Source organism: Eucyclogobius newberryi, unplaced genomic scaffold, assembly GCF_026437365.1.
Source record: "Eucyclogobius newberryi isolate DKJ021-1_F unplaced genomic scaffold, fEucNew1.0.hap1 SCAF_13, whole genome shotgun sequence".
NCBI lineage: Eukaryota > Metazoa > Chordata > Actinopteri > Gobiiformes > Gobiidae > Eucyclogobius > Eucyclogobius newberryi.
Window position 1 is genome coordinate 33,850,681 of NW_027315757.1, and position 27,767 is coordinate 33,878,447.

The 27,767-nt window shown below is 39.3% G+C and overlaps 1 protein-coding gene across 2 annotated transcripts in view; it reads left to right on the forward strand.

Moving 5' to 3' along the window:
* The first annotated feature begins 56 nt into the window (after positions 1–56).
* LOC140358686 (meiosis inhibitor protein 1) overlaps positions 57–27,767 on the forward strand; it is a 30,250-nt gene continuing 2,539 nt past the window's right edge. The window contains exons 1-30 of one of the 2 annotated variants that reach the window (XM_072443692.1): positions 57–204; positions 3,169–3,292; positions 4,124–4,174; positions 4,629–4,702; positions 5,544–5,649; positions 7,844–8,041; positions 8,127–8,278; positions 9,057–9,171; positions 9,300–9,419; positions 10,065–10,164; positions 11,133–11,267; positions 11,576–11,690; positions 11,785–11,876; positions 11,965–12,112; positions 12,341–12,452; positions 13,760–13,820; positions 14,264–14,349; positions 15,556–15,739; positions 16,893–17,043; positions 18,040–18,219; positions 18,962–19,066; positions 19,158–19,347; positions 20,495–20,605; positions 21,755–21,865; positions 22,879–23,030; positions 23,240–23,324; positions 24,250–24,434; positions 26,010–26,091; positions 26,528–26,634; positions 27,111–27,242. In XM_072443692.1, the coding sequence (XP_072299793.1) occupies positions 61–204; positions 3,169–3,292; positions 4,124–4,174; positions 4,629–4,702; positions 5,544–5,649; positions 7,844–8,041; positions 8,127–8,278; positions 9,057–9,171; positions 9,300–9,419; positions 10,065–10,164; positions 11,133–11,267; positions 11,576–11,690; positions 11,785–11,876; positions 11,965–12,112; positions 12,341–12,452; positions 13,760–13,820; positions 14,264–14,349; positions 15,556–15,739; positions 16,893–17,043; positions 18,040–18,219; positions 18,962–19,066; positions 19,158–19,347; positions 20,495–20,605; positions 21,755–21,865; positions 22,879–23,030; positions 23,240–23,324; positions 24,250–24,434; positions 26,010–26,091; positions 26,528–26,634; positions 27,111–27,242 (3,708 nt within the window). In that variant the 5' untranslated portion in view covers positions 57–60. The remainder of the gene's footprint in view (positions 205–3,168; positions 3,293–4,123; positions 4,175–4,628; positions 4,703–5,543; positions 5,650–7,843; positions 8,042–8,126; positions 8,279–9,056; positions 9,172–9,299; positions 9,420–10,064; positions 10,165–11,132; positions 11,268–11,575; positions 11,691–11,784; positions 11,877–11,964; positions 12,113–12,340; positions 12,453–13,759; positions 13,821–14,263; positions 14,350–15,555; positions 15,740–16,892; positions 17,044–18,039; positions 18,220–18,961; positions 19,067–19,157; positions 19,348–20,494; positions 20,606–21,754; positions 21,866–22,878; positions 23,031–23,239; positions 23,325–24,249; positions 24,435–26,009; positions 26,092–26,527; positions 26,635–27,110; positions 27,243–27,767) is intronic. The other variant, XM_072443693.1, reaches the window with a different exon arrangement.

Genomic DNA, 27,767 nt, shown 5'->3' on the forward strand with positions numbered 1-27,767 from the left:
TCATGCGTCCGTCATTACTTTACGCTACGTTTTGATTCCGACAGGAGTGTTGTTGACAGAATGTCTCCCGGGGACATTATCTGTGAGAAGATTCACTTCAGACACGAGGCTCAGTGGTGCGGCCGCCTGGGTCCAGCTGGAGGCGGCGGGCTGATGCTGTGTGTGCTGTGTGTGGTGGAGATGATGGAGAGACAAGACGTCGCGGTAACACAACGACATCTTTATCACCAGCTGAATCCCTCTGAGGCTTAACACTGAGGATGTGTGTCGTGCTCAACAAACAGGAACAATGCATATAATCATAATCATTAGAGGTTGGAACCTGAAACAAAAGGGTGGGATTCACGTGACATCACAACGTTCCAACGTGCAGTTATACACAGACCGTTACCTCGATTCTAGAGCCCAGAAACTAGACTTCAGAGACACTAACATTGTTATTGATCGTAATCATGGTAATTTGTTATTGAAATAAATTTAAAAAAGTATAATAATAACCCCTAACTCTTAACCCTAACCCCTAACCTTAACCCTAACCCCTAACTCTTAACCCTAACCCTAACCCCTAACTCTTAACGCTAACCCCTAACTCTTAACCCTAACCCCTAACTCTTAACCCTAACCCCTTACCCCTAACTCTAAACCCTAACCCCTTACCCCTAACCCTAACTTTTAACCATAACCCCTTACCCCTAACCCCTAACTCTTAACCCTAACCCCTAACTCTTAACCCTAACCCCTAACTCTTAACCCTAACCCCTAACCCCTTACCCCTAACCCCTAACTCTAAACCCTAACCCCTTACCCCTAACCCTAACTTTTAACCATAACCCCTTACCCCTAACCCCTAACTCCAACCCCTAACCCAAACCCCTACTTCGTCTGGTTAAAACTAGTTTATGCCAAGGATCTGTATTAGCGAGTGTAGCTAACTCATCCCAAAACAAGACTGTTCAATCTATAAGTTTAAAATGTTTAAACCCGAAAAAAAAATGTTGTTGGGTCAAAGTGGAAGTTGAACTCAGGATTTTACACATCCGAGTCTGTGTCTCTAACCGCTGGGCCAACACATCTTACAGTTACACCGTTGCGAGACAGAAAATCTCTCCAGAATCGGGGTAACGGTCTGTGTAAAACCGCATGTAACGTTCCATCAGTCGTCAGTGGGCAGCTATCATGATAAAATGCATACGTTTGTTGTAATAAATGAGTTCTTGGGTCTAGTGACTTGGGGAAATCATCAGGTTCAATTTGTGAATTTATCTTTTAAGATATTCAATGGCAAAGTCTAATGGGAAAAGTGTCTCTCTGGGTGTTGACATCACGTGACTTTACAACATACTAGCATCACTGTAGTTTAACGTTGAGCTGGAGCAGGTCAGGATTCAGGAGCCGTCAGATTGTAGAGATGTTGCCCTGGTTTATCGTTCATATCTCCGTAATCACTGGGCCTATCCACATGAAACAAAAACTGGCACAGCCTCTGAAAGTGGTCCCATTATTCAACTTCAAAAGTGTGATTGTTTGCAGTTGAAAGGACTTCAAACCATGATATTAATGTTGTAGGTTTGTGGAGCCAAAGGATAAGGTTCAACATTTGTGGATTTCTATTTAGGATATTTGATTATGTCACAATACCATCCAATTTTAGAACGTGAACAGAACCTCTAGGTCAATATTTTTCGTGGATAACAATCTGCAATATCTTAAGTTTAAAACTGAATTGGAGACTAGTCGGAATTCTATCATAGATTTAGATTTTTAACCTCCAAATTGCAGATGTTTTGACCTGGTTTATGGCTCATATCTCTGTAATTACTGAGCCTATCCACATAAAACAAAAAAGGCACAAAGCTCAACATCTTCACAAATCAAACATTTAATTTTCTATTTCTATTTTGGATGTTTCTTTCAAAAACAGTATATCTCTCATAGAGTCTCACAGGCCCTCGCCCGCCATCTGATATTATGACATCATCAAATTCTAGAAACTGACAACAAGCACGTTTTTGAAGTTATAAAATGGCACCACTTTCTGAAGCAATTGTGTGGGGGAAATTTTTGTTTTGTCTTTTATGCTTATATAGAGGACGCTGAACTTTGCACCAGTTTTTGTTTCATGTGTGAATTGGCCAATTATCACAACAACATTAATCATAAACCATGTCAAAGCAAATGCTGTCCTGTCCTCCAACTCACTTTTGAACTTTAGGGATTCTAGAGTGTTTTGATGGGGTGTGAGCCCTATGGCGTTATTGGGTGTGACGTCACTACCCGGTCAAAGCAGCAGCAGCAACTAAACAGGTGGTTTTGTTCCATTTTGTACACTACACCACAGCGCTGTGATCCATTTTGTTCAAATAGATCAGAAATCAACACACACAGGACAGAGAAGCTTATTTTTCTCCTTCAATAATAAGAATATAAAGAATGAAGTGGCTTGAATTTATGAATTGACCTGTTTTGTTACGTTTATGATAATGTTGAAACAAAAGCCTGGATAGAGAAGTGTTGTAGATATGGGTATATAAAATAAATAATTAGGCAGACTAGCTGATACCGGATATTTACTGTCAACTTGAAAAACAGAGCTTGTTCAAAACTGTTTAGCAGTGGTCCAAAGTTATTGCTCACTTACTTATTTCATTACGAGCATCCAATGAGTTTATAAATGCTTTTCACAACTTTCAGAGCAGAATTTGCCATCACAGTAAAGCTAACATAACAACAACTACCATGCACTTGCGGTTTCACAGAAAATAAAATGCAACATACAGTGGTCTCACAGAGCTGCTTCAAGCACAAAACAGATTTAACTTTAAAGCATGAGAAAAAGCTTAACAATCAGCTGAAGAACGCGCCTTGGACCCAGAAGCGAGAAATATGCTGTGTGTGATGCCACCATTTTGCCACGGAAGAGGCAGATCCGTGGCAAAAAGAGGCCAAAGTGGGCGGGGCGGAATAAGAACGTTATGACGTCATCTGAAACCCAGCAAAAAGAAAATGCTACAAATATGATATAACATAATTGCTATACTTCTCAGTGGATATTGCAACAACAGTCTTTTTGTCATACTAAGCAGTGTGTATATTATGTACTTATAGTGTAATATTTGGGTGAATTTGGGATCCAGTTTCATAATCCTCCCTCCTCTCCTTTTTCCACAGTCTGTGAGAAAGTCTTATGCCCTGTCTGGAGTCAGTGGGGTATTGAAGTGCTCTCCAGGGGCCTTAAAGGAACTGCTTCGACAAGACCAAAGGGTCTCATTGCGTTTTATTGCTTCGCTACTTGGTGAGAAACTCAGACATACCATACAAAGTATTCTTTAGATACATGTTCTCCAGTAATCTATTGTGTGGGTGACATTTTAAAAAGTCAGACAATGGGACTTTAGAGTGTAACATATACAAAATTGGAAGAAAAAAATATCTCTGTACCGATGTTTGCAGTGTGCTGCAATTTCATTTTAAGGACTGCCCAGTTAAGTCAATCTCCTTGTAGGATCAGTGTATTTAACAGTCTTTTACTTTATTTGTTTTCTGTCAGGAGCCACAATAAGGCAAAATTTATGAAATTAGGTAAATTGGAAGGTTCATTAAAAGTCAGAAGCTCTTCTCAATAGACACATTCAATGTGGTTATTGCAGCTTCACGATTAAAGTCTAAACCATTTGTGATACAATCAAAATAGAGTTGTGGGGCAAATGGTAATCTGTTTGCTGAGTGCTAACTACTCTGGCAGAACATTAAAGTGGTCTGTGCAGTGCTTGTGGGATGGTTCTGTTGAACTGAGCAGCACCATGCGCCAATAAAGACTTAATCCAATAAAAGATATACCTTTCATCTCAACCATGACTTATTATGTTCGTTTTATTGTGTTAAATCAAGCATGTTTAGCGTTGGAAGGAGTCATTTAAAATTGTGACTCCGCTTGTAAAGTCACTCATTGAGTAGAATGAAATAGGTCTTTGCACTTTGCCTTAACTACTTTTGTTATCTTACCATGTGTTGTAGGCTAAGCCTCCATCCTCTTTATCTTTACAATTTTTTTGTCCTCCAGTCCTGTCTAAACTTTACTTGCTGTAAGAGTTTGTTGCATAACACGTTTTTCCTCTTTTCTTAGGAATGCATCAGACCACAGAGGACAATTCTACTTTGGAAAAGGTTGACCAAGGTGAAGGATATATATATGTTTTAAACATAGACAAGACTTTTAACATTTTTGCACTCAGAAAAATAATGAGTTTTTAGCTGAACAAATATTTAGTTGCTTTCATGATGCTAAGCACTTACACAAGCTGCTCTGTCTCTGCTGCTAGGTTTGAATGTTATGAAATCACACATAACAGACTGAATTTCAAATTTACCCCAGGGACAACCATTTTAATAGTTTATGGATTATGGAATGGAATCAGTTGAGCTGAAAGGTCCCATACTATGAATTATAGATTTTTTAAAGACATATTTTACAGCTTAAATTTGAAAACAAGTAATAGTGATTCAGTCCTGATTTCTGGGTACTGCGGGTCAGTATTGAAATGATTAGTATAAATAAGACACTTATAATAAATGGCAAAAAAATACATACTTATTTTCCTTCTTGTTGCATTTACACCTTGATGAAACAGTGCTACTCCAGTTGCTCTTAGAGCTGCAGAGTGAGCCACCCTTTCGCTTCGTCTTGGATCAGATACTCAAACAGGTAAGACATATTTTACATGCACCTTTTGCATAGATCTGCATGTGGGACAATAAAGGATTATCTTATCTTATCTTATCTTATAAAACTACTATATTGTGAAGTGGTTGCCAAACATTCACAACTTTTTACATCACATCCAAACCCTAAAAAAGAATACAATTGTGTTCAACTGATATGTATTTCTTTGATTTCAATATCACAAATGTTTATGCATGTAATAATCAACCAGCCATACATACTGCATGAACTGTATACATAATATGTATATTATACATTACATAATATTGCTGCACCGCTGTTTATGCAGAGCACCTTGTAACTGAATTTCATGTATCGTATAAGTTTAACAAACGTCCTGATCCAATGCTCAAACAGGTGTACTTTTGGTGCCACTCCAAAATGTGGGTCTCAAAAGCCTGTTGAGCAGATGATGCTAGAGGCAGAAAACAGTTGTGTCTATGCCGGGGGATGATGACAGAGGGTCTATACGACTCATTTATTGGACAGAATAGAGCCTGATTAGAATTCTCCAAAGAAATGAGTCATAACAGCCAAGAACACACAGGACGGCTGAGCTGAAAATAAGGCTTTTTTATGTTGATTTTAGATCCCTCCAGTATTTAGCGTTATTGTTTTCCAATTCATACATTAAAGTCAACATTTGTGAGTCTCATTTTTCATGCCGACTCTGCTGCCTTTATAATCCCACACAATTCATCAGTTTGAAGCCTGATTCTGCATAGATTTAGCCTCATTTTTACTTGTCCAGTTCCAATGGATATTATCATTTGTAATAGTCTCATTACTGGCTAAGATATCATTGATTTTTTTTTCTTTCCAGCTAAGTGGCCCATTCAATGCCAAGTGTTTGATATCAACATTTAATTTCATTGGGCGATTGTTGGAAGCAGTCCCCAACATTGCCAATGTGCTTGTGACACACTATGGTAAGACACATTTTAACCCAAGAGAGTATGTATCCTACATTACATTGTCCAATATTACGTTGAAAAAATATATAAACTTTTGCTTTTGCTTAAATTTTTACCCATTTCTCTCAAATATTGTTCACAAATCAGTCTTACTCAGCAATTCAATTTGACCTCACAGGTGTGGCATATTAAAATACTGATGAGACGACATGAATATTGCACAGGTGTGCCTTAGGCTGGCCACAATAAATGGCCACTCTGAAATGTTCACTTTTGTTTTGTTGTGGGGGTCTGAAAAGTTCCGTATCCTGTGTTACCACCAAAAAGGCCTCTGTAGTTGCTGGATATTGGCAGGAGGTCTTATCCAGAGCACCCCAAACATGCTCAATGGGGGACATGTCCATTTAGTGCCATTCATCCACATCACCTCATGCTCAAACATCCCAGTTCTTGCATGTCCAGCAGACTCGGACATCACTCATGGAGCGTGTTTGGGAGGCTCTGGGTCGGCATATACCACAGCGTGTTCCAGATCCTGCACATATGCAGCAACTTCAGCAGCCGTTTTGGTGGTCACACCAGATACACCAGAGGACATTTCTTAGAGAATTATTTTATTATACCAATGAAACATTGTTTACTGTGCGTTGTTGATGGTTTATTCCAACTGCTGTATCAAAAACTACACTACAAAACTTACACTACAAAAACTGTAAAATCGTTGACTCATGCTCGATTCAGATAACTTATGTCATATAAAATGCTGCCTTTAGGTAAGTGATTCTGTCTCGGCCATTCCACCACCCGCATGTTGTCTGTCTGCTTACTGAACCATTACTCTTTTGAATAATGGGAGCCATTAATCAACCTCATGTGGGTGTGTATTTAGGTGAAGCGTTGTGCTCCAGTGCTAAATTTGTGCTGGTTATTTTACGTTGCTTTGAGTTCTCCTCCCATGTGTTGTATAGATTTAAGAGGCTTTTCTGGAATAGGTCAATGCAGTGCTGATGTAAGATGTGGGCTGCCACTATTGACTGTGTGGCTGTCTGTCGCTGTCACTCAACATCTCTCTATGGGGCTGTTTGGACTAATGACAACAGCAACACTCTGACAACACAGCTTAAAACACATGACACATTCTGTCTTTGGCTCTATAAAGCTGAACTCGTCTGAACCTTTGTTCTGAACCTTCCTGTTTTTCGATCTTAAACTTTTCAATTTTCATATTGCTTATGGCCACATCCTGCTTATTTCTACACATTGTACTGTCTTGTACAATGTGAGATCTAAAACTGAGACGGTGGTTACAAAATAGGCTGCATGGAGGAAAAAAATATTTGATGGAAACTACTGAAACAATGGGGCAATTATTATACAAAAGTATTTGAGAAAAAATAGTTTTCATGAGTACACTGTTAAAAACAAAACACAAATTAAACAAACAAACAAACTATATTACTGCTATATCCAGGATTAATCATTTACAGAACATTATTACCCTAAGCCATGTTTAAGTGATTTCTTATATGCCATTTCCCACACTATCATTGTATTTTCAAAGCAAAGGCCATTCTACATTGAAACACTAATATATTCTTTGGTTGCAAAATAATGTGTTTTTGTTGTAGTGGGCTGCAGAACCAGACAGAGTTTGAGTTCAGCTCCCTGAAGCAAAGCAGATCACAGATGAGAGTGCAGGATCACAGCGGCTGCTAGAATAGTGAACAAGGATAAGAGCCATTGCGTTTCTCTGACACAAGAAAGCAAACTAGTTTGTTAAATCTCTTTTACTTGTAGATCCAAGGAGGTCGCTGCGCTTTTCCATCATGAAAGGGGTATTTTCACCTGTTGTTTCTGCAGTTCTCTTATCTTCTGCTCCAGCCGCAGCATCATGTCTCTGCTCAGTTTGTCTCTGTCCCTGGCTCTCATCTTTGCCGCTTCATATATTTTAGTTCAATCAAACATTTCTGGAAACTTCTGCTCGTTAATGTGGGGTTTTGATGTGGCTCACAAAGCAGCGAGGCCTGTTTCCGTCTGTAATCCATCATGCCAAATACTCTTTTATTTTTTCTGCCTGCTGTCGACGACACACTGTTTGTTTCCCATGTAATTTAGACACTGTAAAACTCAGATAGTGTGGACAGCTCTTTCAAATAGACTTTCAGTAAATGTCTTGTAGTTTAAATGTGTGATAAACTCTTTCCTTTAGTGCCCTTGCTGGAGGTCATGTGCTCAACCCTGCTGTCCCCTAATGAAGAGCTGAAGGCTTCTATATTATTTGTGTGGCTCAAACTGTTTGGGACAGATGCTGCAGCTGTGCCTGCCCACATTAGGGACAGAGTATGTAGTCTGTTGCTCCCAACCTTAGCCAATGCCAGCTCTACTATACTCATCACTAACTGCATGGGTAAGAGTCAGAGTAAGAGTCTTACTGTAACAAATAACCATAATAATCAAAGAGGCAACAAAGACTGCGGTTTGTCATCTCTCAGGCTTGCTGTGGCTGCTGGTGCAAGTGGCAGCAGCAGTGTCTGTTCTGATGAGCAGTGCTGCCGCTCCGCTCATGTGTGAAGACTCTCAGAACAGCCAGACCCCGGAGCAACAGCCCCTGGAGCACAGCCCTCTGCCTCTCATCCTGAAAAAGGTCTGTCCAAACATCCTGCTCCAATCAACCACATGTGCATTCGGACTCTGACGTTTACCATAACAACAGGTCCACAGCCTGGATTAATGTGTCTTTGGGTGGGAATCACACATGGATTTTCCAGAGAGTAAATATTAGTAATCCCTGTCTGGGAAATTGATGTGGGGATTACAGACAGTTTGATTATGTCCAGAATAATTCACGTTACTGTACAGCCTGTAAAGTTGGGATTCAAGTCAGCCATATTTGTCCGGTTTGTTGATTCATAATTATCAATGTTTTACCAGAAAGCATTCTCTATTAAGCCCCCAAGTCTTCGGGTTGTTTTCATATTTTGATTCAAAGAAAAGAAAATCTCAGCAGATTTGTCTTTGAAAATACTAAGAGATGGGACTTCATAAAAGCTTAATTTTAATATCACCAGTTGAAGTCCTTGCTGTTAAAACATTTACTACAGGGCATGAGCTGAGCACGCCCACGTCCTTGAATTAATAAAGCTTTTAATTCTCTACATATTGTATCAGACTCAGACATTACCATCACACTATGATTGTCCTTAAAAGTGAATACACACTTCCAATGTAAGGGATGTAGTAGTGTTTTAGAGATGAGAGCTTCTTTTCATCCGCACTCCCATCTGCTGTTGGCCGTGTAGCACTAATAGTACTCGTATATCTTAAAGAGTGTCCAAACAACGCCGCAGCCAAGCACATTATTTTAAAACAGTGTATCCGCCCTTATGCATTCTAATCAGATGTGTTTTTTTTGTTATTTCAAGTTGCTGCTGAGTGGCGATGAGATGTTGCAGGTGAGCAGCGCCAAGTGTATTGCATCTGTCCTGGTTCATTCTCCTCGTCAGTACAGCACTCCCTTCATTACAGCTGATGTTCCCGGTATTTCACTCACACTGCCAAAGAACAGCCCTCTGTGGTTTGCTTACTAACCATATTTTCCATCCAAGTTCAGTATTTTGTTTGATGTTAATTGCGTTTTTTGTTTTCTCGCGCCCCTGTCCTTGCAGAGTTTCTGTTTGACAGGCTTGCGAGTACTAAAAGTGAAGCTCTGCTGTGGTTCGTCTACACCTGTTTGAGGCTCTTGACTGAGGACTCTCTGTTCTTCTCCCAGTGCCATTCTGTCTATGGTAGGGCCAATCTTTACTTTGACCTGTCAGACACACGCACACAACTACCATGTTATGATCAAAATGACAAATGATATCGTTGAAAGTTTAGTACACGCAGAAGTTTGCATTTTACTTTATATGTTACATACAACTCAGGAAGCGCCACATCCATGCAGAAGTGCAGGTCAAATTAAATACCGGACCGGATACACGAGTAATTGTTTTGCTTCTACACAGTGGTTTTGAAGCCCTATTTTTAGGCCATGGCTAAAATGACTAGAAGCTAGATTGCAGATAAAATTAGACAAATAGCCTCAGAGCCACAAACAGAAACTAATTTGTTCTTCCCCTGCATGTATTCCTTCCTAGGAATAGTTTAAAAACACAATCAACTTAATTTCCTTGTACCCAAGATGTTTTCCTGCTGCAGCATCTATTATTATGTTCTGCTTTCATTTAATAAGAACACATTAGATTGGTTCACAGTTGTGTCAAGTTGTGGAGTTGAAAAATGTCCCATGGCCACTATTTGTGGTTATGATTAGAGGAGCTTATTTGGTTATTAAACACACTTGCATGATTGAATGTTATAAATGATTGAAAATAGTGTTTTTTTTTGTTTTTTTGCCCACTATTGTTACAAATGTGAACTTCTTGTTTGAGGTATTGAATCTCTGGTGCGCAGTCTGAAGGAGGCTTTACGGCTGACCAACCTAGAAGTGCCCAAACAAGGACTTCTTTTACTGACTGACATACTAGAGAGGTGAGTGTGCAATGTCATTCCATTATGAGTTAAGTGCAATAATCGGATGACTGTCTTTTGGGATAAAATATTGAGTGGGTGGAATCTTAACTTTTAGTCATTATGCAACAAATCCACACAAAAACAACTAGACCCATGCCTAAAAGAAATATATCCTGCCTCTTTATGGTTGGTACCCCTGCCTTGCATAGAGCTGGTGGTGGACTTGGCTTGCATTAAATATGAAATGAATCAAAAATAGCAATTAAAAAAACACCAAATACAACATAACTGAATTAAGTGAAAGTGGAAAAATTATCCCGCTTCAGGCCCAGGTTTGAGGCAGAGACAGTAGCGTTCATCATGAGCATATTGGGTGGTGTGCTCCTTTGACCCTGAGTCGAGGTTGACTGTAAAACTTAAATATGGTGCACACTTAATTAGTTGAGAATGAACTGTCGCTGGTCGGGAGATGATAATATATGACCAGTAACTAACAAACTGTCATATTTCTGCAGGGTTGACATTATTTTAATTAAACGTATAGTCAGTCGGATGTGATGGTACAAGGGATAAGAGGTTTTAATGGGGAGGTGATTTGTCCTTTACGCTGAGGAGAACAGAGAAGAGCTAGGAAGTGCTGAGCAAGCTCTGCTGGTTTGTGCTTGACAAGGAACTCAGCTCTAACAGCCACGCTTTAGTCTGTGCACTGTGTGGTCTTGGCATGTCCCTTTATAGGAAAGTGTTCAAACCATTCTAAAGGGGCGTTGTTTTGTCAACAGTGACAGTCTGTAGTTGTTTTGATCCTATATCTTAAATCAGAGATAAACTTCAAAAGCTCTGCAGTGTTTAATCTAGTTGTCATTTATTGTTACATGCTCAGGTAACTGGAGTCAGGTTACACAAAGCATCAGTTTTGACTTTACTGTGTGTGTTGTGTTTATGTGTCTTTACTTTGGGGCAATATTTGTGTTTGTATGTATGCACAGACAGCCCCCAGAGGTGCGCCTGTTCCCCAGTCGCCCGGGCTTTGTCGCTGTGTCCGAGGCTTTGGCGGCCGGGGTGTCCTCCCCCTGTCTGCTGCTGGCCACACAGGCTGTGAAAGCCACCTGCATTCTGTTCAGGTATACAAAACATGCACAAGATGTAAACATCAGTTGTATAATGCCAAGGACACTAATGATGCCATAGCTACTTCATGTCTTCTACTGCGCCATCAATTGTGTTTTCACATTTTACAAAGGCAGAATGTGTGAACAATATCGTATATTTATTTTAGGTAAATTGTCAATATAGGAATATTTTAAACACAGATACAGATACATACCTAAAGTCCTACAATGACTGAAACTGAGTATTGCTGTTTTTTTAATTGAGCCCAAAAGAAACCATGTGTTTTCAGATCTACTTTTGGCTTGTTCTTATTATACAGAAAAAAGCACCAGTCTCGACCGGTCCAGTTCATGGAGATAACAGCACTAATAGAGAGCATCACCAAGAGATTTTCAGAGCTGTCTTTGTCCTCACATGTATACCACCAAAACTCTGTGAGTGAAACCTTCAGACATGTATATTTTCAATTCAACATGCAATTTAACAATATTACGTGTGATAAGATGTGATGCTTCTTTGATCCTTTAGGCCAGTTTGAAGAAGTCCAATGCCCGTAGCCAGGCCTCTGTGTCCCATGGCTTTCTCCTCCAGGCTCTGGTCTGTTTTCAGTCCGCTAGCAGGTCAGCACAACATGTCAGACACCAGTTTGGGAGCCTCAACGCGATCAGTCTGTTTGTTCATTTTCTTTCATTTTTGCTCACTTTTAAGGCTGGCTGAGGAGTGTGCGTCAGAGCCGGGTCTAAAACAGAATGCATTTACAGCTCCATCAAAAACAGAGCAAAATGAAGATGCCTTGGAGTCCCTGTGTCGGTGTATGCTGCGCTGTTGTGACTCTGTTTGGATACCCGCTGTCATTGTAAGCGATAATATCAACACGCATACAGTATATTTGCTCAGCTGCTTTGTTGTTTTCTTTTCTTTCTGTTCTTTCTACACTCTTGAAAGGAAAACACTTGGAAAAAAAAGCTGTATGAATCCACACATCTGTTTTCAAGCCACGTTCTGATCAAAACATCTTCTCTGACCTTATCACACAATGTCCATTACTGCTGGAAAATAACTATTATTTTGTGTTTGTGTGTAGAAGGCCAGTCTACATGCACCCAATGCTCAGATATTGCAGTACTTCTACTCAATATTGTCCTCTCAGTTCTTCCTCCTTCCATCACTCATGCCTGTCTTTGTGATGAAGCTTGGTAAGTAAATGAGGTTTGTATACAACAAAGAATTTAGGCACATTTATTAACTCGCTACAAATTTGCTTCTGCTCAATATTTTGGTGCATCAATTGTGAGTCATTCATTTACAAATCTACTGCACATACTAATTGTTATCATCTAAAAAATATACCACAGAATACAAAATCAGTCTTGGGTGTATGCCTAAACCACCACAGCCTTTGTACCAGTTTGAGTAATGTTTGCCAGGAACAGCACTGACAACCAATGTTCCATCTAACTTTTCATATGTCTGGGCAAACACACAACATCACACACAACATCACTCGTGCACACTGTGGCCACACTGGTATCACACACCCATGCAAAACCTGAGATCTGAGCAATTTACATGGCTTATTAAAAGAATGACAGCCTTAATGTCCATTAGATTCTTTAAGTACGTGCTTTAGTCCACTTACAATGAAAAAGACAAAAATCTTGTTTATGAACTGTGTCGTATGTTCATACGCCCAGCTCTTTTGGTGATGTTGGCAAAATTTCGAATTAACCTCCACTTTCACCCGCAGTTGAATATAGTCTTTGACAAGACCTTTGTAGGCATGGATAGTATTCTGAATTTAATTTTCAGAAGGAAGCAGGGGGTCTAGGGTATTTTATGTCAACAAATCACAATTTTACTGTTGTAAATTGCATGATGTGATAAGCAGGTGGCGTACCCTCCACAAAAAAGTTACATTGTGCACCTTTAATCATATCACCAAGATGGGGCCATTGGAGGGGCCACTCCTGCTGTCTATCTGTGCTCTCAGTCTCCATTACACTGAGCCTCTGTGAGCTGCACACCCAGAAAGCCTGGAACTTTTGTCAGGACAATTGGCCTTGTGTTTTGTGATGCTTCTAAAGGTAATTTGTGTACGGTACATAGATTTTCTGTGCACAGAGACTGAGGGCACAGTGCGCAATGGAATAGGAAGACCAGGGCTGATGGCTTATTTGGGGACTTCTAACATGTAGCTGGATGCCCTTTAATTTACAAACCTTAGAAACACCTAATATTTTGTTCGGATAAACCTAATTACGAAATAAAACTTTGTGGACATGGTGGCATTTAAACATTAACTGAGGTTTTGCATCTAAACACCTACATAAGGAGCAGTAGACTGAAAAGTTTTCATATAAATATATATATATATATATATATATATATATATATATATATATATATATATATATATATATATGGTTTCATATAAAGAACCTTTTCTATATCAGTGTGATTGTTTCCTTCTTTGGCTTTCCTTCTCCCTCTCTCTTTCTCTCAGCATCCTCGGGTTTCCTCCGATTGGCATTGGAGCACAAAGGGCTGCTTTGCACAGGAAACAGGTAGAAATGATGCCCCAGGAGACACAAAGCTCACAGAGCTCCTCCCTGTAATAGGTGGGAAGGTGTATAAGTGTGAAGCTGGGAAAAGTATGTTCTGATATCATTCTGTATCAGACGGTATGATGCCAAAGACGTATTCAGAAGCATCTTTCACCGGCTATTGCTAACATAGTGTGCATAGGACTTTGCCTGTAAATATGCTTTGTTTTTTTCATATATTAAAGCAGATTGTGATTTAGTAACATTGGGAAAAATAACAGGACTATATAATACTATGAATACAGTTACAAAACTCATAGCCAACATTAGCCTGGATTGGATTGGTGTGTTAAACGACCATTGATTTTTCTGGCATATGGTGATTGAGCACATATACGGTATGGTGATGGTTTTCAGAACTTTTGTTGAATTGTTTATTTTACTCTTCTTTGTTCTACTTTCAGGAACCCAAATCTTAATGTATCTTGCAGCGAATTCCTGCTTAAGCTCAGCATGTGTCTTTACAAACAATCCAACTGGAATCAGCTTGGTAAACCTACACTTCAAATTATTGGCATTTCATTATTGACTTTTAACATTATATTGAAAACAGCTAGTTGAGCATTTTAATCTAAAATAGCTATTTTTCTAGTTTTGTCAGATTACATTTCTAATTGAATTTTGTTTACTAAAATAAAACACTTTTTGGGCATATGGCATAAGTCTGAGTTCTGTTTATGTTTGTGAATGACTTTCATCAACCTTATCTCTTTCTTCTCTATTATACACCTTCTGCCTTCAGTTATTTAAATTCAGCTTTTTTTCTTCAGCAGGAAAGTCTACACTCTACATTTCCTTTTGTAATATGATGTATTTTGAACTGAAAAGAAGCGTAGTCGGAGCCCACAGTCTGCTCTCTAAATCTACTCCCATCTGTTGTTTTGTCCGTTTTATTTTTGTCCATTGATGTTTCTTTTTTCAGACGAGCTTCTGTCATTTTTTTGTGATCTTTCCAATTTTTCATTATAACACTTAATAACATGTTGTTTCATATTGTTTATGTTTAAATGTTGTCTACACACAATATATTTAATGTATACTGCACCTATAAATTACAACACACAATATATATCTGGATTGTTATCTCAATTCCTTTGAATCATTGTAGTTTTTCATGGACTAAAAGCTGTTAATTTCTTGTTTCCCATCTTTAACTTCTTTAAATCTTGTCTGTTTCCTACCCCTTTTTTCTTCATTTTCCATGTTCCCCGAAAGACCACCCATAGAAGGACGCAATCTCCTTGTTCAGCTATTGCCATCGTTTTTTCTTTTTCATTTCAGACTATTTCCAGTGTCCTTGGCTTTTTCATCTGTCTGTCTCATAAATGTATTTGTTATTATGTATGTTGCATTATAACGTCTTTTTCCGTTCCATATAAGCTTCTGCCACTATAGCACATGTGTGGTGTGCTCTTGCCATGTTTTTACATCATCACTTTTCACTCATTTACCTCATTTAGCAGTCTTTACGGCTTCTAGATTACCCGTATGCCTGGTTAAATATATATTATTGCTTCTATGTGAGCATTACGTTTTAATGTATAGGTGGAAATGTGCTGATATCTTGAGTTACATTAACAACTGTTATTTTTACTTTGTCACGAAGGATTAAGCCAAAAGATTTCCCTCCACTCTTTACCATAATGTTGTGTTTGGCTGTGATAAATTCTTACTTAACGCTTAATGCTTTTTCCAGCAGAGGCCAAGGAGGTGAAGAACATTCTGCGGTACCATCTTCCTGCTCTGTCTTGTCCTCTGTCTGATTGGGCCTCTGTGCTGCGTGAGGCCCCTGGGCTTCAGCTGTGTGACTACAAAGGTCAAAGGGCAACTCAGTACTGTATGCTGGTTCTGCTCCACTTGGCATTTCAACAAGGTGACAGGTAATACAATATCTCTAACTGAAGTACAGTCCACTTGTCTTTAATTGTACATTAAAGCATTTATAATAAAGAATAATGTAACTTAAATTAAAAATAATATTATACCCTGCTGATGTTAAAAGCGACCCATGTTTCAAAATGAATAAGGAGCAAACCAGATGACTCCCGACGAGAGTTATGTTCGTCAGGAAAGGCAATTAGTACAACTTTATGTTCAGGTCTCTTGCCTCCAGTTTCCCGTAAACTGTGCTTAATATTTGGAGCCAGCTTTTTTCATATGCTTTGGACTCTCAGCCACTGTATTTTAGGAAACAAGAGGAATAGTAGTTTGTTTTGTAATATTTTTGTTTCCATGACGCTGCTACAGATCACAGGTTGTTCCTAGACTGCATATTTTATCATTTGAGAGTCTGTACTCCTGGGTAAAGTTGAATCTGTCCTTTACCTCCTTGGTATATAAATGAAAGCCTCTATACTTTATGCTGTAAAGCAATGATCATAGATTTACATTAGTATGTAGGAGGCTTACATGTAAGTGTACTTCAGCGATCACTAATCACATTATTAGATAGACCTGTTCTAATGGTTTTAAATGCAAATATTGAATCAACAATTGCAGTGCATTTAGATTTACTAGAACATTTGGTATTGAAATGCAATCCACTAGTGTATGAGAAATCAAATACTTGTAAAGTTGAATGTTTGTGAAAGCCAGATGGGTTTATCCAGTTCTCTGTTGATCTGATGGGAATTTCAAGCTAAATAATCTATTGGGATTCAGGGAATGCTCTAAAAACAGAAAATATTCAGAGGGCTGCAACACTGTCATGTCAGAGGTTAAATGAAAATGTCACAAGATGTAACTGTTAGTGTATATTTCTGGGACTTGTGCAGAAAAGCCCCTCATAAATCATAACATGACCAACCACACAAGTTGGAGCCTCTGTGAAGTAAGGTAAGGGTTTGATTTGTTCATGCTATTTACATTTAGAACCATTAGTTTGTCTGTTTGTCTGTTATCTGTGGCCAGTAAATGTCAGTTATCTGTGGCCAGTAAATGTCAGTAAAATAGTATTCAACTGAAAATATAAGGTTTCAATTACAATTTTGTTTTCTTTTCGTCTTTTTATTGTGTTATCTTGCACTTTTTGAGGCTCCTCCCAGACCAGACTGTGTTCACTAGCGTGGTGTGGCTGCTGCGTTCAGTGCAGGAACAGGGCAGTTGTGTCCTTCCTCATTTTGTGCTCCGCTCTGCCCTCTACCTGCTGTCAGTGACACAGGACAAAAGCCCCAGCCTCGATAAGGTGAGGATTTAACCTTGGCATTTCACTCGAAACAATGTAGAGTCAGACCTCAGATGACAGTTTTACAGCTTGGAGCTAGAGATTATTGAATGACAATAATATATTTGAGAGAATCTAATATATATGTATTTATGTAAGGAAAGATGGGGACAATGCATATCAATGAATAGTTAAACAAATGTTATAGTTCCAGATTATAGCCCCTGGCAGGTTGACCGAAAGCATACACACAATATTTACACAGTTTGTTTACAGCTGGACAGAAGCAGGACAAAATTAAAAAAACTATTTATCTGTATTGCACATGTCCCCATATTGCACCGATTCCAATTGTACACACCCCTATATTGCACTAATTCTTATTGCACATACCTCTATATTGTACTGATTTCTACTGCAGTTTATTCCAGAGATTTGCGTCTCCCTATGGTATAATAAATATTTTTTGTCTTAAAGGTATGAAAACCTTTGCAATCCCTCTCTGAGAAGGCGACATCCTGATATGACAAGACGTTTTCACAGTCCACTCTCACAGTGGCCCAAGTTATTCGGGATCCAGCAGAAGATTTTTGATTGATAAAATCATTCATAGGTGGAGGCGCCAAAACGTGTACGACCTTTTAGATCAAACAGGCTGCTTTCAAATCTAAAAAACAACTTGTGTAGGACTAGCTTGTAATACAGTACTTAATATGAGATAGTATCATTGAGTGCAAAATTGCTGCCTTATCCAAATTTCGTGAATTAAAATTGAGTTTTTAGAATTTCTTTGAACATGTTGAATCTAGTACCACTCCGAGGCATTTAAATACCTTTTATCTGCTGTCCTTTACTTGCACACAGTGCTGTCTGGCCATTAAATAGGATTTGGGATAATTTTTTATCACTTTTTTTACAAACTACATTTGAACCATAAATTGAGCTTTGACAATCTCTGTTTTGTTGTATTAGTTGTTTTGCCATACACAGTATGTTGCTTATTCACTTTTTTCTCAGGCTCAGTTAAACTGCATCAACATGGCACTCTCATCCTGCCACACGTTCTCTTCCGTGTACATCCACCACTCGTCTGTCCTGCACTTCATCTGCCGCTACGCTGAGTTTGCAGAAAGATTCAGAGCACAGGTCTTAGAACTTTGGCTAACCAGGAAAGCTTCAGATCCAGGTTTGAATATGGTAAGATGGTGTGTATATTTACTTTTAAGAACCTAACAATAAATCACTTTACAGAAAAAATGTGCAGTTCTGACAATACTTAGTATGCTCTGTGCAACCAGCCCACCCCTTTAGATGTAGTAGTTGCTTTGTGTTGTGGGGCTCCAACAGTATTCTTCCACTGTAAGTGCACAGCTCTCATCAAATAATTAACAAACAACACATAGCAATAATAAAAAAATAATGCATTGGCCACACATAAACATTCCTAAACTAAACATTTTAACTGAAGTAACTGGCCCTTTACAATTTAACAATTTTCAACTAACGTTGAACGTTTAATTATATCTGTTTCACAGATAAACAAAGCACAAACTGTTGTGAATGCGAGAGGTCCGACAATATTCCTCGACAAGAAAAATACATTCTGCTCGTTTTAGTTGTGTTTACTATTTTACATTCATTGTAACAAATTAACAGTTTTCAAGATTGACTCTGTTAACGTTAACTGAGAAAATTATTATTGAAAAGTAGATTTACTGTTATTTTAATATTTACAGATATTTACAGAGAAAATACATTAAAGAATGATTTACAAAGCAATCTGATTATATACAAAGCAATTTAAACAATTTCAAATGCGTATGTTTGTTGTTTATTTATATTTTAATGTGAATCAATTTGTTGTATATTGTGCTCCACTTTATATACGTATACTGTGTAATTATCAGAGTTACTATGTGAATAACCTTTTCCCTGACAGGAAGACAGTAGAGAAAATCAGCATGGTGAAAAAGACAATGAACCTGAAATAACGGAGCTTCTAACTTTGATAGAAAAGTACCCCACTGTTACCACAACCCTCCTGGTGCGAGCCCTGAAATCAAAACAAACCCATCTTTCTCTCATATTTTAGTTTTTTTGCTTGTGCACCATATCATGTCTGTCTCTTGTTCCAGGAGATGGTGTGCACCAGAGAGAGTGGTCTGGCAGAGCGAGCTCTGAACGTGCTGGAAGTTCTCTTGAGCAGTCAAACGCATTACAAAGCAGAACTGTGTTCAAATCTAGGGCCAGCTTTGCTCCAATCTTTGCAGAAGCTCAGCTTTGAGGAGGTAGGATATGAGCTTGGACAAGGAAACATAACACAGGGTAAGAAACATGAATAAATCTTATACTTGTATACTTATGTACTTATATACAAAAAGTATGTCATTTGAATCAATTCCAATCTTCATTTGATGATCAGATACTACATGTTATAAATGAAAGTTATGAATGAATGCTCCCCCCAGTTTCCCAGCATTGTCCACATCAGTATCCACTTTGTTATTGTCAGCATCAGCATGCAGTGTCTTAACTCATAGAATTTAGTTCCTTTTGTCTTTGGGGTCTTTGTGGAGATTGGGTGGGCAATATTGACAAAGACTAATATCTTTACATTTTTGGGACTACATAATAAGGCTGAAAAATAAAAATAATAAAAGTGCAGAAATATTTTTTCTTTATTTTAAAGATTACACAACACCTTAAATATTTTCATTCTTAAACGGCTTATTTTGCTGTTTTTTTGATCATTACTTTTATAGATTATACACTCAAATTTTGCATATCTCTAAAACAACAATTGTAAAATATGATACATTTTTCGATATATCTCTACATCAGGTTTGAGTGTGAGAGAACAGTGGACTTTCAGCAGTTCACACATGTGGATGTTTGGCTAGATTAATGAGCTTGGTTGTGAAAACTGTAACTGTGGTTTGTCTTTTTTGCGTTCTGCTCAACCCGAGGCCTTTGAGGATTTTAAGTATTCTTAGTTCACAGTTCTACTTGAGTTCAGTATAATTTGCATTCATATATTTATTATATTTCCCCCAGATGCTTCGCTTTCCAACTGGACTTGTTTAATACTCATACTTACAATTTACCAGATACTGAACTTCTCACCGTTTACTTTATCTTACCTGTTTAGCAGTATCATGCATCAGTCAGGCCATTTACATTTATCTTTGCTTATAACTACAAACATTTTAGTAGTCACTGCATGTTAAGCTTGCTTCCAAATTCAAGACTCATGTCTGACAGCTTGAGCGATGTTGTTTATTTTGGTTTGAGCCAAAAGAAAATCCAGGGGAACATCAGTATTCTGTGCCCTGAGTAATGAGGCCAAGTGTCTGGTTCCAAATCTGATCCTTTTTTTGTACACAGACAAATGTCGTGTACACCTGCATGCTGATTTTGTTATTACACTGCCTGTTCCTGATATTTAACCCTGAAATGTTCTTTGGTTGAGCAGTCAAGTCCCTCCCACTGGTGCTGAGGCTGCTGTGTACGACGCAAGCCAGTGAGCCATTGTCTGTTTCCTACAGCAAGATGGATGGAGAGAGTTTCAAGCTACTTTACCATGGTGAGACCACACAGTTATAGCACAATCAACCAATAGTAAATCATAAATTCTCCGTTCCTCATATAGACAACTCTTTATATTGACTACATTCATTATAATTACATAATCATTTCCAATTGTAAACAATTTGCAGAGTCATCAGTCTTTCAAGGTGAGCCAGATTAAAGGGCGTCAAGTGTGTACAGAAAGGCACACTAGCTTTTGTATTGTGTAGGGCAAACAAGGGCAATCAAAAGGTGCAAATGCAAAAGCCTATTGAAATGGACTATGAATGAAAATCACTATGAATCATTTTAAGCATCACTCAAATCCTAAATGAAAATACATAAATGCAGACAAATATTTGGCTTTAGTGAAGACAAAGCACATACTGCAAGAAGGTCTATCTTTGTCAAGCTATAACTGCTGATTCACTGACATTATTAGCAGTACTTGTACTTAAGTACTTGTTAATTGTTAATTAATTGCTTCTTATAAGGGATGTTACTATGTGCATATCTGGCAGATTATAATTTAATTGAAATGCCAGACAAATGCCTTAACATCTCTGTCTGCTGCATTTTAACAGATTTAATATTTGATCTCACAGTGAAGTAGGTCACTCATACTTGTAACTCACGTGTGTCTTGTCATGATGTATGTGACAGATCGAAAATGAAAACACTGCTGCATTTGATTTGCATTTCATGTTGTCCATCCATCCATCCATTTTCTGCCGCTTTATCCGGGGCCGGGTCGCGGGGGCAGCAGTCTGAGCAGGGACTCCCAGACTTCCTTCTCCCCAGACACTTCCTCCAACTCCTCCAGGGGGATCCCGAGGCGTTCCCAGGCCAGCCGAGAGACATAGTCTCTCCAACGTGTCCTGGGTCTTTCCCGGGGCCTCTTATCGGTGGGACATGCCTGAAACACCTCCCGAGGGAGGCGCCCAGGAGGCATCCGGAACAGATGCCCGAGCCACCTCAGCTGGAGGAGCAGCGGCTCTACTCCGAGCTCCCCCCGTGTGGCCGAGCTCCTCACCTTATTTCTAAGGGAGCGCCCAGCCACCCGGCGGAGGAAACTCATTTTGACCGCTTGTACTTCATGTTGTATTATATGTTATTTGTGAGGTGGATGTATCAAATTGACATAGATTGTGTTTGTATTTGGCAGTAAGTAATTTAACAGGAAAACTCAAACCCAATAATACGGAGAGCCTGCTGCCTGCCCTCCGCTACATGCACAACTGCCTTAGACTGACTGTGGTATCCAACACCGACAGAGGTAAGGCAAATACTCTAATGCACTATAAGTCCAATTTCATAGTTCACATAGTTTAAAGTATGACAGCTCTCTCATTATGCGTATATGGTTGATATTTAACCACACACATGGAAAATGCTTTGAACATTGAATTATATTAGCCACTTCTGTTACTGTCACGATTTTAATACAACCTTAAGTGCGGTACTATGTAAATTTGTAAGTGTTGAATAATTAAATAATATGCTAGCAGGCGTAATGGACAATTTTTCGCCGATTTGAGAACTCAGGCGGATGTGCGCATGTGCACTCCCCCCGTGCGGACGCACAAAAAAGCAAAGTGCGTTTGTTTATTAGCGCGATGGATCGCATCGCATCTCTCGTCTCCCGTAGATTTCCGTCTCTTCTGAGCTCGAACTGACTTTCTCTGTCTTAATTTTGTCCTGTACACTGAGGGAACTATATTATGATAGATCAATGCGCTTAGCCACGGGGAAACGTGCTGCTCTCATGGGGACGAGCCGACGAGGCTGCAGGTGAGCGGTAGGTGCGTTTTATGATTGATACGTGGCAGGACTAATCGGCAGTCCACGCCACGAGGAAATAAGACTCAATTTGGTGCCAAAAAATTGTCCATTACGCCTTTAAGGTTATAGTTTAAAAAAAAAAAAAATACATTTTTTATACTAGGAAACCACCACCTTGATTTTAAAAAAGGAAATGTAGTTCTTTAAGAAAAGCTCAAACAAAAAAAACAATTAGTTATTCTCAATTTGCAGACATTGTCTGGGAACTCGTGACAACGGTTATGGAGATCAGACTCCGAATCAGAAAAGGCTTATTTCCATTGTCATTGGGAGATCTTGTTCTTTCACATTACTGCAATAATTTGGTCGAGAATAACATTCCTCGATCTCTAAGGAAAGTATACAAAACTTCAGTAATTATTTCAAAGACCAGTAATGCAGTGGCATGTTACCAAAAGAAAATGTAGTAAATGCTTCTAAATGTCCTGTTATGCTTGCTCTTCCCAGCGGTCTCCATGCTGCTCTCCAACACTGCACTGATGGAGCTTTTGCAGACCATCGTCTCCTCCTCTCCTTCCCCAGCCTCAGCAGCCCTTCTGGGCAGCAGCCACCTCCTCTTGTCCTCCCTCATTACTTTGCAGACTGTACACTCAGCTAAGGTACATACTGTCCATCTTTTCTCATCAAAACAAGGTCAAAATGCAATGCTTGAAGTATTTCTTATATTGTAGTAAAATGATTGATATATTTATAATTAAGGAAGTCATCTGGATTTCTGGCTCAGTCAGTTTGAAAAAAATATACTACTGCAGATTCTTTGAAATAATTTCATTACATTTTCCTGTTTCTTGTGTTGTTATATTTTAAGATCCATAAAAGCATCAGTTGGAGTCTGGACAAAGCCATGCAACAACTCGTTTTTAATAAAAGGAACACTGACAGTGTCTTGCTGGGTAACTAAAGTAACATTCAGGCATTTACTAAGAGCTAAGTCTTATTTTAAACATTTATATTTTTTGTTGGTCTTTTGACATAGCTCAGTTATATCTTATTGATACGGCCACTGGTGCACATCAGATTCAGTCGGGGTCAAGCTAACAGTGAATTCCCTCTATTAGGTTTACATATGCCCTGTGTAGGTTGTGACTGCAAATGTTTAATACTCTGTGGATTAAAACCAAACCGAATGCTTGCGTTTGGCCCGTTTCCATTACCCAAAGTGGCATATAGTATCTTCCACCACAGCGCTCAAACATAGATCGTTCTGCCGCTCTTGTGTCTTTGTCTGTCAGCCAGATAAGCAGCCTGTCAGGGTCGGTGTGATGTATCGCCTCTTCCCTCCATCCTTCCATTTATCCCTCCCTGTCGCTCTCTGCCCCCTGCATGGACACTAATTGAGTGCTCCCTCCCCCAGAGAGCTCTAATCTGAGAAATCATAGTCTAAAGTGTAGTTTAGACGGCTGGCTCAGATCACTCTAGGCTTTATTTCTTATTTCTTAGAGTATGTCTCTTTCTCACTGTCCATCCCTTAGCTGTGTGTTTTTGTGGTTGTGGTCTATTTCTAGCCCTCCCTGCCTTTTATCACGCTGCATTAGCTTTATTATATCCCATCCGTCTTTGCTGACCGACTGGCTCGCACTCACCATTCGCCACAAACAACAATACACATCAAAAAAGTGTATAATGTATATGTTTTAGGATTGGACCCCCGGCGCTAGATGCGTTATTGCACTTATTGCATCTATATGTATGTGCAATAGTGATATAAGAAGATCAGGTAGTTAGTTAAAGTTGGTAGAAGTATAATGAGTTATTGCGCCTATATGTGGGATGGGATTCATAGTGGTTTAGTGATTCAGTTTCTGTCTCTATCCACAGTGAGTTACCTGAGTTTGCTGCAGGCTCTTCTTGATGTGGACTTTGCATCACCGGTGCTGTGTGTAGCCACTGCTCCTTGCCTAGTGGGCCCCAGACCTTTGGGGGTTGAGGACGGAATTTTGTACCCACTGGGATCAAAAGGAGCCCAGTTCCTTTTTATGGCACTCAACGAACTACTTTTGCAGGTTTGTGAACTGGGTTTACCGTTGCAATAAACAGCTATCACAATGGGTGCGTTCAAAAAAACCTGACACATTTAAATATGTATTTTGGGGGCGTTTGAAGCATCCGTCTTCGCCCCATGCTGACTCTGGGCGCAAAAACCAGCCTTGCAACATTTCCGACATCGACTCTATCCTTTGATACCCTGGATCTTTTTTTGTATTTGGCAACGTTACATTTTTTGGTATGTGATTATACTGTCTTATTTCAAACTAAAATAAGAAAAAAAACATACAAAAACAAAAAACTACAAAGCGTGCCTGATTAAACGTGCTACAGGTTGAGGTTTAAAATTGTACTTGCAATTTGATGATATGGGGTGGTGTACATGTTCATATCAATGTAGCAATTACTCTAATGTTCAGTACCCTTATCAAACTTGTACTGTATGTGTTAAACAGACTGGAAAGAGACAGACACAGTGGCATATTTCCTCTCTCTAGCCTGTGTCGCAGAATGTAGTGCTGCACGAAGCTTTACTGTTATGGTTTAGTGCTCTGCATTCTGTCATCAGGAAATTGAAATGAGAAACTGTCCTCTCTTCTTTGCTGTATTTACCTCTATGTTTTCTCTTGACGCTCTTGCTAATAGCTGCTGAAAAAAACGACTGCATTGGAAGCACCTTATTCTCATTCTTTTGTCTCTTTGCTCCTCCTTTATCCCAACTTTTGGATCCTCTTTTCCTCTCAAGGATAGAAGGATTACACTACAACTTTGCTCAGCGCTATATCCACCTGGCCTACTTCAGTATTTTTGGACACACAACATAGCACACTGCTCGCTGCCAGCCTCACTTCAGTGCGAGAGGCATACATTATTAAACCCTTATTTAGTTACTCTCTGGTATTATCCTGGTTCTTTTTGTTTCATGGCTGCATATTTACAGACACCTAACATGTCCATGCGTATGTGGAAAAGCTGCCTTTGTTGTTTGTCTGTTGTAATTTATTTGTCTCAGTTTTTTTCATGTGTTTCATCCAAAGATTTAAAACTTCTACCTAATATCTCAGGGTCAAAGAAAACTTTCATGGTAGTAATAGCAGGCTCAAGACCTACCTTTTTAGATTTAATTTTTGTTACTAATTTATTTATTTTTAGGTTTGCTATTTTATATTTATTTATGTTCTAGTTTTGAGCTCCCACAAGTTTTATTGATGCTACATTAGGCGTCTGTACCAGGAGCAGTGGTGGACTGTGGCTGCTGGGGCCTGGCTCGTGGGCCCCTGGTGGAGGAGCCTCTGCCTCGTCTCTCCTCTGTGCCCTGTGGCTGTGGGAGGCTCTTTGCTCCTGGTGCAGACGGCTCCTCTGAAGGTGCTTCCCCAACTGGCTCTGGTTCTGGACTCAGCCTCATGTCAAATTCTTGTATGCATGTGTTTATGTGTATATTTGACCGTGTGTAGGATGTGTGGTTATGTGGGTCAGGCTGTTGTGGGGGTGGTTGTGTGGGGTGTGATGCACTGTAAAGCCCTCCGTGTTGAATTGAATGTAAGAGCTTTATAAATAAAGTCTGACTGATAATAACAATGTGCTTGTTTCAGAAGCATGACTTGTTACTGGGAGCCTCGGTGAAATGTTTGAGCTCCCTCCTGGGGTTCCTAAGGAGAAAGAGCCCCACGACAGGTAAAGTAAGTAGACAGGTACAAATAAAAAAACTAAATACAATCCCTTACAAGCATGTGTTATTGTGCAACTTTACATATTTATATGTTGTGATTTGGAAATATTCTGCTTGAGATATTGTAGTTTACCAGATCATAAGTATGATTGGGTACAAATGTTTTTGAATACACACATTTCCAAGTTTGCGTTCATCACAGGCTTCAATGAAGAGCTCGAGCGCTTGCAGTTGTATCTATTTTTCCATACAATTTCAATTATAGAAATTCAGTGATGCTTTCTGTAGTTGACTCACTACCATTCATTTTACTTAAACATTGATAATAAGCTCCATCTGAAATTGTATGAATACATTATTGTGTGTAATGTGTTGTAGTGATAATGGAGAAATGTATTTTGAATAAAAGGTAGGGTTTGATTTTTCTTCTTGGTTTATTAGCTGACTATATTGTGTGCCAGCCCTGGTGTCGCTTCCTGCTCTTCTGCTTGCTTGGCTCTGGACAAAGCAGCCTCCTGCATCCTGCCACTCTCCAGCTCATGACTCTGGTGAGACGCTCCTGACACACACACAGGCCACATCTCGTCCACTAACCCGATGGATGGAGGATTGATTCCCACATGGACCAAGAACTGACGTACCTTATGCACTACACTTTAGCCACCTTGCCTAGTATGAAGGTGATGAGTTCATGAGTGTTGGTGCTGGTCAGAGGGGGGCGCAGATTGGCAGCCTCGATTCCATCAGTCTGCCCCAGGGCAGCTATAGTTAGAGAAGTAGCTTACCACTGTTAGGTACTCTGAATGATGACTGCATTGTAGCTCCTTGAGAGGATTTGGCGAGCTTGTAAAGTGCATTATTATTTCACATGCATTGGAGCCCACAAGAATATTTGACTGCAGTAAAGAACCTGTAATGTTTTACCAACACTGCCCTCATGGCTCCTTTTTTTAGTTGACTTGTTTGGGGATTACTTAAAGGAACATACATACATACATATTCATATGCTGACTGTTTTGTGCAGCTGCTGAAGCACAGCTGCACAGCGGTGCTGTGGGATCCTGACTTGCTCAGAGTGATGCAGGTTGTGGAGAAAATAGGAGTGAAGGAGCTCGGCCAGAAAGCAGCGGAAGCCCTCAGGCAGCTCCTCACACAGGTACACTTGGCTCTCTTGAAGGAACGGACACCACACAACACAAGGATATCTAAAGAGCACTGATGAACACAAACCATGTATATTGCAAACTCGACACTATTTACATCATGCTAAAAATATATTGATCGACTGGGTGCCCCAGTTAAGCATTGAGATTTAAAAATGAATGTGAATGCCTCTAACATCTTAAAAATCTCTGAAATTTCAAGTGATTATGTTCCAATACTTTTGACTTTGTGGGGCAGGTTTGTTGGAATACAATTGTATTTTCTTTTTATTTCTATTCCCAAAATATAATTGTTTGGTAATCCTAAGAGCCTCATAGTGTGGCCTCAGATCAAACTAGACAAATGGTTTGAAGCAAAGCATTCAAACAAACCAGTGTTTGAAGGCTTTGGCTAATCACAAGTATTTTCAGTGAGATCGATATAAATACAGCCACGGTGGCAGCTGTGATGAACAGTTACTGTCAGGGCTTAGCCTGCTCAAGAAAAATGGCGTCTCCCCAAACCACAGTATTGCCCC